The 12301-nt window shown below is 48.9% G+C and overlaps 1 protein-coding gene across 9 annotated transcripts in view; it reads right to left on the bottom strand.

Annotated features, from left to right (window-relative positions):
- The window catches only part of LGR5 (leucine rich repeat containing G protein-coupled receptor 5), a 147524-nt gene extending 140029 nt beyond the window's left edge, over nt 1-7495 (bottom strand). For 3 of the 9 annotated variants that reach the window (XM_033952901.1, XM_033952902.1, XM_033952903.1), the window contains exon 1: nt 7189-7492. In XM_033952901.1, the coding sequence (XP_033808792.1) occupies nt 7189-7379 (191 nt within the window). In that variant the 5' untranslated portion in view covers nt 7380-7492. Of the gene's footprint in view, nt 1-7188 lie in introns of all 9 variants that reach the window. The other 6 variants (XM_033952898.1, XM_033952905.1, XM_033952907.1 and 3 more) reach the window with 5 other exon arrangements.
- Between the last annotated feature and the right edge of the window lie 4806 nt (nt 7496-12301).

Here is a 12301-nt window from a genome sequence, read left to right as displayed (position 1 = left end):
CTCGAGGACCGGAGTTCCCTACCCCTGATCTAGCCCTAAATGTGGCCTTATGCTGCCCCCTACTGAAGAGGTGCTAAGTGAAGCTACACTACCTGCAGAAATGAACATGAGCATGCTTCAAGTACCGTGTTCTCGGTGCTTTATGCAGCCCACGCCCTTTCTCTGCCCTTGCCCCACCTAGTTCTTGCCCCCTAGCATAATATGGAGTAGAGAAAGACACAAGGACAAATTTTTCCCCATCCTGGAGAGTTCTTTTCCTGCCCTCTGCCCCATTCCTGCAAGCTCTGTCCTAGTCTGCACAAGCCTCAAACAGTTTAAAATCATAAGTGTTTGAGGCTTGTGCGGTTAAGGTAGAGCTTACAGGAATGGGGCAGGGACAAAACTCATGGAGACGGGATAGGAAAATTGAGTTCCTGCGGGGATGGGGACAAATTTATCCCCGAGCCATTCTCTACACTGCAGCCCTCTAGAAATCAAAATGTAGCAAAAGTGAGCCAAGTAAAGGGCAATCAAGCCACTGTGACGTCACTGATGAGGTTGGCTCTTATTGGTGGAATGAGGCATTATGATGTCACAATATCAGCTCTGCTTATCAGAGGCTGAAACTCTTCACACTATGTATTTAGTCAATTTTCTATGTTGTTGTCTTGGTGGGCTCACAATCTATATAATATACCTGGGGTGACTTGCCCAGGGTCACAAGGAGCAGCGTGGGTTTGAACCCACAACCTCAGGGTGCTGAGGCTGTAGCTTTAACCACTGAGCCACTGTAGATATCAGAATATAGCAAAAGTGAGCCAAGTAAAGGGCAATCAAGCCATTGTGACATCACTGATGAGGTTGGCTCTTATTGGTGGAATGAGGCATTATGATGTCACAATATCAGTTCTGCTTATCAGAGGCTGAAACTTTTCACACTATTTATTTAGTCAATTTTCGATACTGTTCTGCCGAGTAGAGAATGACACGGGGACAAATTTTTTTCCCATCCCCCGCGGGAACTCATTTTCCTGTCCTGGCGAGTTCTTTTCCTGTCTCTGCCTCATTCCTGCAAACTCCGTCCTTATCTGCACAAGCCTCAAACACTTTAAAATCATAAGTATCCCGAGGCTTGTGCGGTTAAAGCAGAGCTTACTGGAATGGGCACGGACAGTGACAAAAATCACGGGGACGGGATGGGGAAGTTCCTGTGGGGACGGAGACAGATTTGTCCCTTTGTCATTCTCTAATAGGGAACTAACGTGTGAATTGACATGCGCAAATCATCATGCCATCAAAGTGCCCCAATTCACATATTAACAACGTAATACACCTTAGTAAAAGATCCCCCTCCCCCCATATGGAGGATGGAAGTAATCTGGAACCAACCAAAGAAAATCTACAGCCTTTTTTCTGCATCTTAGCATTGATATGGTTATGACTGGTTAACGGTTTCTGGGAACGACAAATACATCAAGAAAGAAAAAGTCAAGCATTAACCAGAGGATGCATCAAAGGTTCCAAAACTAGACCCAATAGCTGGAAACATTTTCTCTGCTAACAGAGGCATGTGAAACCCAGTTCTTTGGAAAAAGGGAAGTGTCAGTCGAAGACTTTGCTACCCACTTGCGTATATATATCAGATGTGGCAGAACCGCAGGAGCCCAGTCACTGGCGTAGTAAAGGAGGAAGGACGGTTCGCCAAGGGCACCCATCCTCCTCTCGGACCCCCCCCCCTTCCATACGTGTACGCCCCTTCCCTTCTACCTCTCTAATTTTATGAACTTGCTGCCGGCGTCAGTGTCGCCTCTCTCTGATGTCGCGTCTGGGCCCCACGCCTAGGAAATGACGTCAGAGGGCTAGCCGACACGGCGCGGGAGGGCACGTTCGTGCCATTGCTCTTGCCTGGAAAATTTAAAAGGTATGGGGGGAAGGGAAGGGGGGTGCGTGTGAATGGCAGGGAGAGATTGGGAAGGAGCGTAGGGGGGGGGAGAAGAGGGCGGGGGAGGGGCACCACTTACCCTCGCTACGCCACTGAGCCCAGTTATAAGACTGTTTGCTATTTGAGGTGGTTTTGCGCAATACAGAGGTAAACACTTTTCCCCTTCAAATCATTCTTAGCTGACGGTTGTACATGCTTTACTGAAGCTGCAAATCCCTTCTGTTCCTTCCTTCCCCCTCCCTCTCATATTCAAAACTTTTTTTTTTCTCTCTCTCTCTTTTCTTTTACCCTCTTTTCACCGCTAATTGATGTAACTTTCCCCTCCCTCCCTCCCTCGTCAACCCCACTTTCATGTCTGTCATTGTCAATGTCTTTAATTGTTCACTTCCCCTTTTGCTCTTTTATTTAGTTTTACAATCTACAAGCATAATTTTACTGTATTTTATCTTTTATTGTAAACCGGCTAGATACCCGTTGATGGCTGGTATATTAAAAATCAATAAACTTGAAACTTGTAAAAACTTGGATTGCAAGTAACTCGGTTTGCAAGTGTTTTGCAAGACAAGCAAAACATTTGATTAAATTTTAACTTGATATATAAGCAAAGTCTTGCCATACGAGTACATACAGTATACACGCATCACATCATCACAACTGAGCCGATGGTTCTTCTCTCTCTGACGCTGCGGGAGTGTAGTGACTGTTCTAAACAAACAAAGTCTTGCCATACGAGTACATACGGTATACACGCATCACATCATCACAACTGAGCCGATGGTTCTTCTCTCTCCGACGCTGCAGAAACGAACGAGGTCTTGCAAGACGAGTTCGTATAGTATTTTGCATTAAAGTTTTCAGGTGGTGAAACGAATCGTCTTGAGTTTCCATTATTTCCGACGGGGAAATTCGCTTTGATATACGAGTGCTTTGGATTACAAGCATGCTTCTGGAACGAATTATGCTCGCAAACCAAGGTTTGACTGAATATATATTGAGAGACAGCAGTTGCGGGTTGCATATATAATAGGGTTCACTTTGGCACTTGGGTGTTGGGTCTATTTACAGAACAGGATAGGTTCCACTTAGAAGCAGTTTCTTATGAATAACGGTATCAGGATTAATAACGAAAGGCTAGACTATACCTCATTCAAATTTGTGCGGGCTGATGGTTACATGTTTAAGTAGCGCCTCTCCTTTAAATAAATCGCTACTTATGTGTAATTTTTTTTTGCACGTGAAACCCATCTAAGATCGCCCCCCCTCCCTGATCTATTAAAACAGTGAAGCAGGGCAACCTTCTCATGCGCCGAGGTCAGAGCTGCTTGATTTCCGGACCCCCCAACCTGCAGCAAACAGCAATGAGCGGAAAACCAGACGCTTTTTTTTTTCGCCTGTACTCAGTACAGTGGGCAAAGGGAAAATATTGTTTTATTTCAGGCAATAAACTGTCACTCATTAACACTTCGCTTTGCCTCTGAGGTATATGAATAAGATGATTAACTTCGCCAGCCCTAAACTTCCTCTCCCGCCAGGCGAAAAAAAATCTACTACAAGGTAAATGATTGTATAATCCGTTACAAGTTATTGACGGCTGTATTTGAACTAGGACAAACAGCGATTAAGCTTCCTATAGCGAAGCAAAATTCTTCGTTTCGTTCCCTCCAATAGTGTCGTTTGGGAGAAAATGCATGAACTTTAACCACACCTCCCCTGTCCTCTGTAATTTGCGTGATTTTTTTTTTTGTGTGTATAGCCAGAAATCTTTCCAAATGAATACAGCGACAATTCCAACTTTTTAGAATCCCTAAAACTGGACCGGACTCCCGTTCCTGAAGTTGCCAAGCTAGTGCTCGGGGGGGAGGTGGGGGGGAGGAAGGTGCTCTCTCTTTCGGGTCTGGTGCAATTCATCCAGGTGAATTCCCTCTACCGAGGCGGAAAACGATTCTTTTCGAAAGGCGAACTGAAGCAGCGTTAGAGGCGGTAAACGAGATAAAGCTGCCTGAATCCAAAACTCCTGGGAGTTTTCTATAGAAAACAAAAACACAAGTTTGGAGGATAATGTTTCCGCTGGGGGTTTAACTCGAGCGTAATGCAAAAGAATAATTAAAAAAAAAAAAAGGTGTGGATGAAAAAAAAACAAGAACGACCTTAAACTCTTTTTTTCCTACTATAGGACGGTGCCCTCTATTTTGTTCAGCTTGCAGAAAAAGTCTCCGAATGACACGCTGGGACTTCAGGAAGGGAGTGAAGGCTCCCCACAGCTTAGTCAATAAATGCACAAGAAGGTCCTGTATTTATTGGTTAGTTATCTTGTTATATAAGTGCAAAGCAAACACAAGTGAAGCCGACAGAAACCTGCACTTTCACCAACCACTTGAGATTTCGTGTTTGCTCAGTGAAGGGGCTACGAGACCCAACCTCCCCCAAAAGCAAGCGTAATGGCACGCGGCACCCAGAGGAGCCCAAGGCTTACACGCATCCTTATTTCTTTAGCTGGCCCCAAATTTGGACCGCATTAAGATTATGGGCTCCTTTTACTAAGGTAGCGTTTTTAGAGCACGCAGGATTTTAGCGCGCGCTAAACCCGCGCTACGCTTCCAGAACGAATGCCAGCTCAATGCTGGCTTTAACGTCTAGCACACACGGCAATTCAGCAAGCGCTTTTCCACGCGTTAAAGCCATACCGTACCTTTGTAAAAGGAGCCCTATGTCCTAACTTTGCATCATTCAAAAAAAACCATTGAAAACTCACTTACGGCATTTGTAAAAGCTGGGAAGAGGTAAAACGCAGACCTCGCGGATCTTAACCGCGCGTCCTTAAAAATCTGAGGTCCGCGTCACTTTTAGTCTCGGCACAGGTCGTGGCTCTGACAGACCTCTATGACAAGTTAGCTCTGACGGATCCTAATGCTTTTCCCCCTCCCTATGCCGAGACCAAACGTGGCAAAGCTTTTGCCCTGAGGTCCGTGACACTTTTAGGCTCAGCAAAGGGAGAGAAAAGCATTAGGATCCGTCAAAGCTAAATTGTCATCGAGGTCTGTCAGAGCCATGACCTATGCCGAGACTAAAAGTGACGCAGACCTCAGATTTTTAAGGACGTGCGGTTAAGATCCGTGAGGTCTGCGTTTTACCCCTTCCCGTAAACGCCTTCTATGAATAAGGAATTTCTGCTATGGTGTACTTTTTCCTAGGATTTTTTTATTTGCTGAATTTATTATTATTATTTTTTACTGAGTTTGTAGTTTAGTACGTTTTTAATTGAATTTGTAGGTCCCATTTTATGTACGTTCATTTCTTGCAAAAATCTTCAAACAATTTCAAAAACGTTAGCCACGTCGACTACAAAGATGCTCGACGGACCCGATCCACATCGTTGTAGTCAGCCTGCCTAATGTTTTTGAAATTGTTTGAAGATTTTTTTGCAAGAAATAAAAAGATACAACACATATTCCTATAGACACAGAGACACGCGTCTTCATTCAGATTGTCGGGGCAAAAACTGCTCAGGAGCCTGGGCTTGAAATGACAGGACCCAGGATGCAAAGATTTCCTCCGCATGCAGGCGAATTCGAGGATGCCCCCCTCCCCTTGCACTTTCCAAACAAACTTGCTCCCCACAAACTATACCTTTGTCTTGGTCTTCACTACCCCATTTTTATTTCCATTTTATTTCATTTTTTTTTTTTTTAACTTTTTTAAGATATTTTAAATTTTTAATATTATAAACCGGCAAGACACTTGTGATGGTCGTTATATCAAATTAAGAAGAAACTTGGAAACTTCCTGAATCCATCAATGCGTAATCCCACAAGCAATGCATTTGCAAGATCAAACTGCCGCTATTTCCAACCATGCTCTCTCTATCCCTTTCCCGTTTTCTCCTAAATCAGTTAAAGATTGCATAAGCCGTTGCAAAGCCCAATGCTGCGAGCCAAAGGTAAAGATCAAAGCCTGGCAGGGCTAATCAGCCTCGGCTATTGCCTCATGTCTAATTGCCATGCAAACGAGAGACCGTACAGCAATTCAGGCTCGATTTTGCAATTCTAGGAAGATCAACACTTATAAAGGTTTTACAGCCCCCCCCCCCCCCCAGACATCGTAAACCTCACTTTGGAAGCCAAAGTGAGAAACGGTTTGCAGGGGCCAGAGCCCGGGCTGTCCACCACCTATTCGTGCATCATTTGCAGCTGGAGATGGTTCCCTAGACCAGGTGGGCCCGCCAGGTGGGCCTCCCCTGCGTGATGCTTATGGTAAAACCCACTCATGCATCACTTGCAGCTGGAGATGGTTCCCTATACTAGGTGGGCCCGCCAGGTGGGCGTCTCATGCGTGATGCTTATGGTAAAACCCACTCATGCATCACTTGCAGCTGGAGATGGTTCCCTATACCAGGCGGGCGCGCCAGGTGGGCCTCCCCTGCATGATGCTTATGAGAAAACCCACTCATGCATCATTTGCAGCTGGAGATGGTTCCCTAGACCAGGTGGGCCTCCCCTGCTTGATGCTTATGGTAAAACCCACTCATGCATCACTTGCAGCTGCAGATAGTTCCCAAGCCCAGGTGGGCCCGCCAGGTGGGCCTCCCCTGCATGATGCTTATGGTAAAACCCACTCATGCATCACTTGCAGCTGGAGATTGTTCCCTAGACCAAATGGGCCTCCCCTGCATGATGCTTATGGTAAAACCCACTCATGCATCACCTGCAGCTGGAGATGATTCCCTAGACTAGGTGGGCCCGCCAGGTGGGCGTCTCATGTGTGATGCTTATGGTAAAACCCACTCATGCATCACTTGCAGCTGGAGATGGTTCCCTAGACCAGGTGGGCCCGCCAGGTGGGCCTCCCCTGCATGATGCTTATGAGAAAACCCACTCATGCATCACTTGCAGCTGGAGATGATTCCCTAGACCAGGCGGGCCCGCCAGGTGGGCCTCCCCTGCGTGATGCTTATGAGAAAACCCACTCATGCATCATTTGCAGCTGGAGATGATTCCCTAGACCAGGTGGGCCCGCCAGGTGGGCCTCCCCTGCGTGATGCTTATGGTAAAACCCACTCATGCATCACCTGCAGCTGGAGATGATTCCCTAGACCAGGTGGGCCCGCCAGGTGGGCCTCCCCTGCGTGATGCTTATGGTAAAACCCACTCATGCATCACTTGCAGCTAGAGATGGTTCCCTAGCCCAGGCGGCCCCGCCAGGTGGGCCCCCCAGGTGGGCCTCCTCCCCCCTTTCAGCTCGTGCATCAAAGCCCATGCACGGGTACTCACAGGTAGGAGGTGAAAAGACTCAGGTTCGCGGGCAGCTCGGCGAGCCCCAGGGCCGAGCAGTCGACCCTCAGCAACCTGCCGTCCTCCTCGCAGTGACAGGCGGCCGGGCAGCCCCTCGGCCGCCCGGCCCCCGCTTCAGTCAGCAGCAGCAGCGAGAGCCACAGCAGCGCCCTGGCCGGGGTCGCGTCCATCCCGCCCGGCCGCCTTTCAGTCCTCAGCCGGGGGAGCCAGCGCGGAGCTCGCGCACTCGCCTGCTGCCGTCTGGGGTCCTCGCGGCCGGCGCGCGCCGCTTTAAAGAGCTCCTGGGCAGCAGCCGCGCGCCCGCCCACGTCACTGCTCCGCAGCTCCAGCCGCTCGGAGGGAAGGGAGGGGCAGGAGGGAATGAGACAGCTCCTCGGTCCCCTCCCCCACGAGCAGCACCCCCAAACCAAGATGAATTTGCACGGCTTACTTGCATTGTATGCAAATCAATCTCATGCATATTCATTGTAACACTCTTGTGGCCCTCGAGGACCGCGATTGCCCACCCCTGGTCTAGAGATCCTGGGAATGTCCCTCGTTGCACACCTTAGTATACTATTTTGCAGGACTTGTGCATTTCTTTCCTGGAGGTCCCTAGTCTTGGTTCTGATGTAAGTGCAACCGATTGCCCACCCCTGGTCCAGAGATCCTGGGCGTGTCCCTCCTTGCACACCTTAGTATACTATTTTGCAGGACTTGTGCATTTCTTTCCTGGAGGTCCCTAGTCTTGGTTCTGATGTAAGTGCAACCGATTGCCCACCCCTGGTCCAGAGATCCTGGGCGTGTCCCTCCTTGCACACCTTAGTATACTATTTTGCAGGACTTGTGCATTTCTTTCCTGGAGGTCCCTAGTCTTGGTTCTGATGTAAGTGCAACCGATTGCCCACCCCTGGTCCAGAGGTCCTGGGCGTGTCCCTCCTTGCACACCTTAGTATACTATTTTGCAGGACTTGTGCATTTCTTTCCTGGAGGTCCCTAGTCTTGGTTCTGATGTAAGTGCAACCGATTGCCCACCCCTGGTCCAGAGATCCTGGGCGTGTCCCTCCTTGCACACCTTAGTATACTATTTTGCAGGACTTGTGCATTTCTTTCCTGGAGGTCCCTAGTCTTGGTTCTGATGTAAGTGCAACCGATTGCCCACCCCTGGTCTAGAGATCCTGGGCGTGTCCCTCCTTGCACACCTTAGTATACTATTTTGCAGGACTTGTGCATTTCTTTCCTGGAGGTCCCTAGTCTTGGTTCTGATGTAAGTGCAACCGATTGCCCACCCCTGGTCCAGAGGTCCTGGGCGTGTCCCTCCTTGCACACCTTAGTATACTATTTTGCAGGACTTGTGCATTTCTTTCCTGGAGGTCCCTAGTCTTGGTTCTGATGTAAGTGCAACCGATTGCCCACCCCTGGTCCAGAGATCCTGGGCGTGTCCCTCCTTGCACACCTTAGTATACTATTTTGCAGGACTTGTGCATTTCTTTCCTGGAGGTCCCTAGTCTTGGTTCTGATGTAAGTGCAACCGATTGCCCACCCCTGGTCCAGAGATCCTGGGCGTGTCCCTCCTTGCACACCTTAGTATACTATTTTGCAGGACTTGTGCATTTCTTTCCTGGAGGTCCCTAGTCTTGGTTCTGATGTAAGTGCAACCGATTGCCCACCCCTGGTCCAGAGGTCCTGGGCGTGTCCCTCCTTGCACACCTTAGTATACTATTTTGCAGGACTTGTGCATTTCTTTCCTGGAGGTCCCTAGTCTTGGTTCTGATGTAAGTGCAACCGATTGCCCACCCCTGGTCCAGAGATCCTGGGCGTGTCCCTCCTTGCACACCTTAGTATACTATTTTGCAGGACTTGTGCATTTCTTTCCTGGAGGTCCCTAGTCTTGGTTCTGATGTAAGTGCAACCGATTGCCCACCCCTGGTCCAGAGATCCTGGGCGTGTCCCTCCTTGCACACCTTAGTATACTATTTTGCAGGACTTGTGCATTTCTTTCCTGGAGGTCCCTAGTCTTGGTTCTGATGTAAGTGCAACCGATTGCCCACCCCTGGTCCAGAGGTCCTGGGCGTGTCCCTCCTTGCACACCTTAGTATACTATTTTGCAGGACTTGTGCATTTCTTTCCTGGAGGTCCCTAGTCTTGGTTCTGATGTAAGTGCAACCGATTGCCCACCCCTGGTCCAGAGATCCTGGGCGTGTCCCTCCTTGCACACCTTAGTATACTATTTTGCAGGACTTGTGCATTTCTTTCCTGGAGGTCCCTAGTCTTGGTTCTGATGTAAGTGCAACCGATTGCCCACCCCTGGTCCAGAGATCCTGGGCGTGTCCCTCCTTGCACACCTTAGTATACTATTTTGCAGGACTTGTGCATTTCTTTCCTGGAGGTCCCTAGTCTTGGTTCTGATGTAAGTGCAACCGATTGCCCACCCCTGGTCCAGAGATCCTGGGCGTGTCCCTCCTTGCACATCTTAGTATACTATTTTGCAGGACTTGTGCATTTCTTTCCTGGAGGTCCCTAGTCTTGGTTCTGATGTAAGTGCAACCGATTGCCCACCCCTGGTCCAGAGGTCCTGGGCGTGTCCCTCCTTGCACACCTTAGTATACTATTTTGCAGGACTTGTGCATTTCTTTCCTGGAGGTCCCTAGTCTTGGTTCTGATGTAAGTGCAACCGATTGCCCACCCCTGGTCCAGAGATCCTGGGCGTGTCCCTCCTTGCACACCTTAGTATACTATTTTGCAGGACTTGTGCATTTCTTTCCTGGAGGTCCCTAGTCTTGGTTCTGATGTAAGTGCAACCGATTGCCCACCCCTGGTCCAGAGATCCTGGGCGTGTCCCTCCTTGCACACCTTAGTATACTATTTTGCAGGACTTGTGCATTTCTTTCCTGGAGGTCCCTAGTCTTGGTTCTGATGTAAGTGCAACCGATTGCCCACCCCTGGTCCAGAGATCCTGGGCGTGTCCCTCCTTGCACACCTTAGTACAGTATACTATTTTGCAGGACTTGTGCATTTCTTTCCTGGAGGTCCCTAGTCTTGGTTCTGATGTAAGTGCAACCGATTGCCCACCCCTGGTCCAGAGGTCCTGGGCGTGTCCCTCCTTGCACACCTTAGTATACTATTTTGCAGGACTTGTGCATTTCTTTCCTGGAGGTCCCTAGTCTTGGTTCTGATGTAAGTGCAACCGATTGCCCACTCCTGGTCCAGAGGTCCTGGGCGTGTCCCTCCTTGCACACCTTAGTATACTATTTTGCAGGACTTGTGCATTTCTTTCCTGGAGGTCCCTAGTCTTGGTTCTGATGTAAGTGCAACCGATTGCCCACCCCTGGTTGTAAGTGCAACCGATTGCCCACCCCTGGTCCAGAGATCCTGGGCGTGTCCCTCCTTGCACACCTTAGTATACTATTTTGCAGGACTTGTGCATTTCTTTCCTGGAGGTCCCTAGTCTTGGTTCTGATGTAAGTGCAACCGATTGCCCACCCCTGGTCCAGAGATCCTGGGCGTGTCCCTCCTTGCACACCTTAGTATACTATTTTGCAGGACTTGTGCATTTCTTTCCTGGAGGTCCCTAGTCTTGGTTCTGATGTAAGTGCAACCGATTGCCCACCCCTGGTCCAGAGATCCTGGGCGTGTCCCTCCTTGCACACCTTAGTACAGTATACTATTTTGCAGGACTTGTGCATTTCTTTCCTGGAGGTCCCTAGTCTTGGTTCTGATGTAAGTGCAACCGATTGCCCACCCCTGGTCCAGAGGTCCTGGGCGTGTCCCTCCTTGCACACCTTAGTATACTATTTTGCAGGACTTGTGCATTTCTTTCCTGGAGGTCCCTAGTCTTGGTTCTGATGTAAGTGCAACCGATTGCCCACTCCTGGTCCAGAGGTCCTGGGCGTGTCCCTCCTTGCACACCTTAGTATACTATTTTGCAGGACTTGTGCATTTCTTTCCTGGAGGTCCCTAGTCTTGGTTCTGATGTAAGTGCAACCGATTGCCCACCCCTGGTTGTAAGTGCAACCGATTGCCCACCCCTGGTCCAGAGATCCTGGGCGTGTCCCTCCTTGCACACCTTAGTATACTATTTTGCAGGACTTGTGCATTTCTTTCCTGGAGGTCCCTAGTCTTGGTTCTGATGTAAGTGCAACCGATTGCCCACCCCTGGTCCAGAGATCCTGGGCGTGTCCCTCCTTGCACACCTTAGTATACTATTTTGCAGGACTTGTGCATTTCTTTCCTGGAGGTCCCTAGTCTTGGTTCTGATGTAAGTGCAACCGATTGCCCACCCCTGGTCCAGAGATCCTGGGCGTGTCCCTCCTTGCACACCTTAGTATACTATTTTGCAGGACTTGTGCATTTCTTTCCTGATGTATATGCAACCGCATGTTCACCCCAAGCTTTCCCAGAAGAAATGGAGCTAAAAGGCCGCGCAAATATTTCTCCCCTAGAATTCGTATTTACCTAAACTGGTGGGCTAGTCTGGTCTTATTTGTCTTGGGAGAAAGCGCCCAAAACCCATTGTTTACCCAGCTCCTTTCACTGTACAATCAATCTTATTCTGCCTGGAGTCACGGCTCAAGGCGTGAGTCAAAGGAGGGAAGGTCGAGCTTGCTTTTAGACTCGAGATATTTAACTAGTCCCGACTTCTTTAGTCGGGTCAAAACTTAGGCTGCAAATTTTTCCTGTTCTGTTCAGAAATTGCGCTTCAATTTTCATTCATTTTGCTGCCAGGAATGAAGTCTAGCCTTTATCGCTCAGGAATTGATATTTCTGACCCACTCTTGCTTTAGGGTAAAACCAGAGTTCGTTGGGTATCCCAGTCGTTTCTTTAGATGATTCAGGCATCTTCAAGGTGATGAGTAGAAAAGTTGTAATGGAGAGCTGTAGAAAATCCGACCGACGGGAACGGGTGGAAACTAAAGCCTGGGGATTAGGGGGAAATGGGTAGGGCTCGGGCATGCCCAGTGGGGCCCGGGCACTGCACGTGCTCAGAGAGAGAGAGAAAAAAAAAATCTCTCTGAACTATTGGAGAGCTTATCCGCAAATTGGGAGCTGTTGGGACAACACCCATATATGGCTGACTCATCCTGCTTGTCCTAGGAGAAAGTGTAGTTACTTA

The sequence above is a fragment of the Geotrypetes seraphini genome, chromosome 7, assembly GCF_902459505.1.
Source record: "Geotrypetes seraphini chromosome 7, aGeoSer1.1, whole genome shotgun sequence".
Lineage (NCBI taxonomy): Eukaryota > Metazoa > Chordata > Amphibia > Gymnophiona > Dermophiidae > Geotrypetes > Geotrypetes seraphini.
This window is presented reverse-complemented; position numbering and strand designations above follow the sequence as displayed.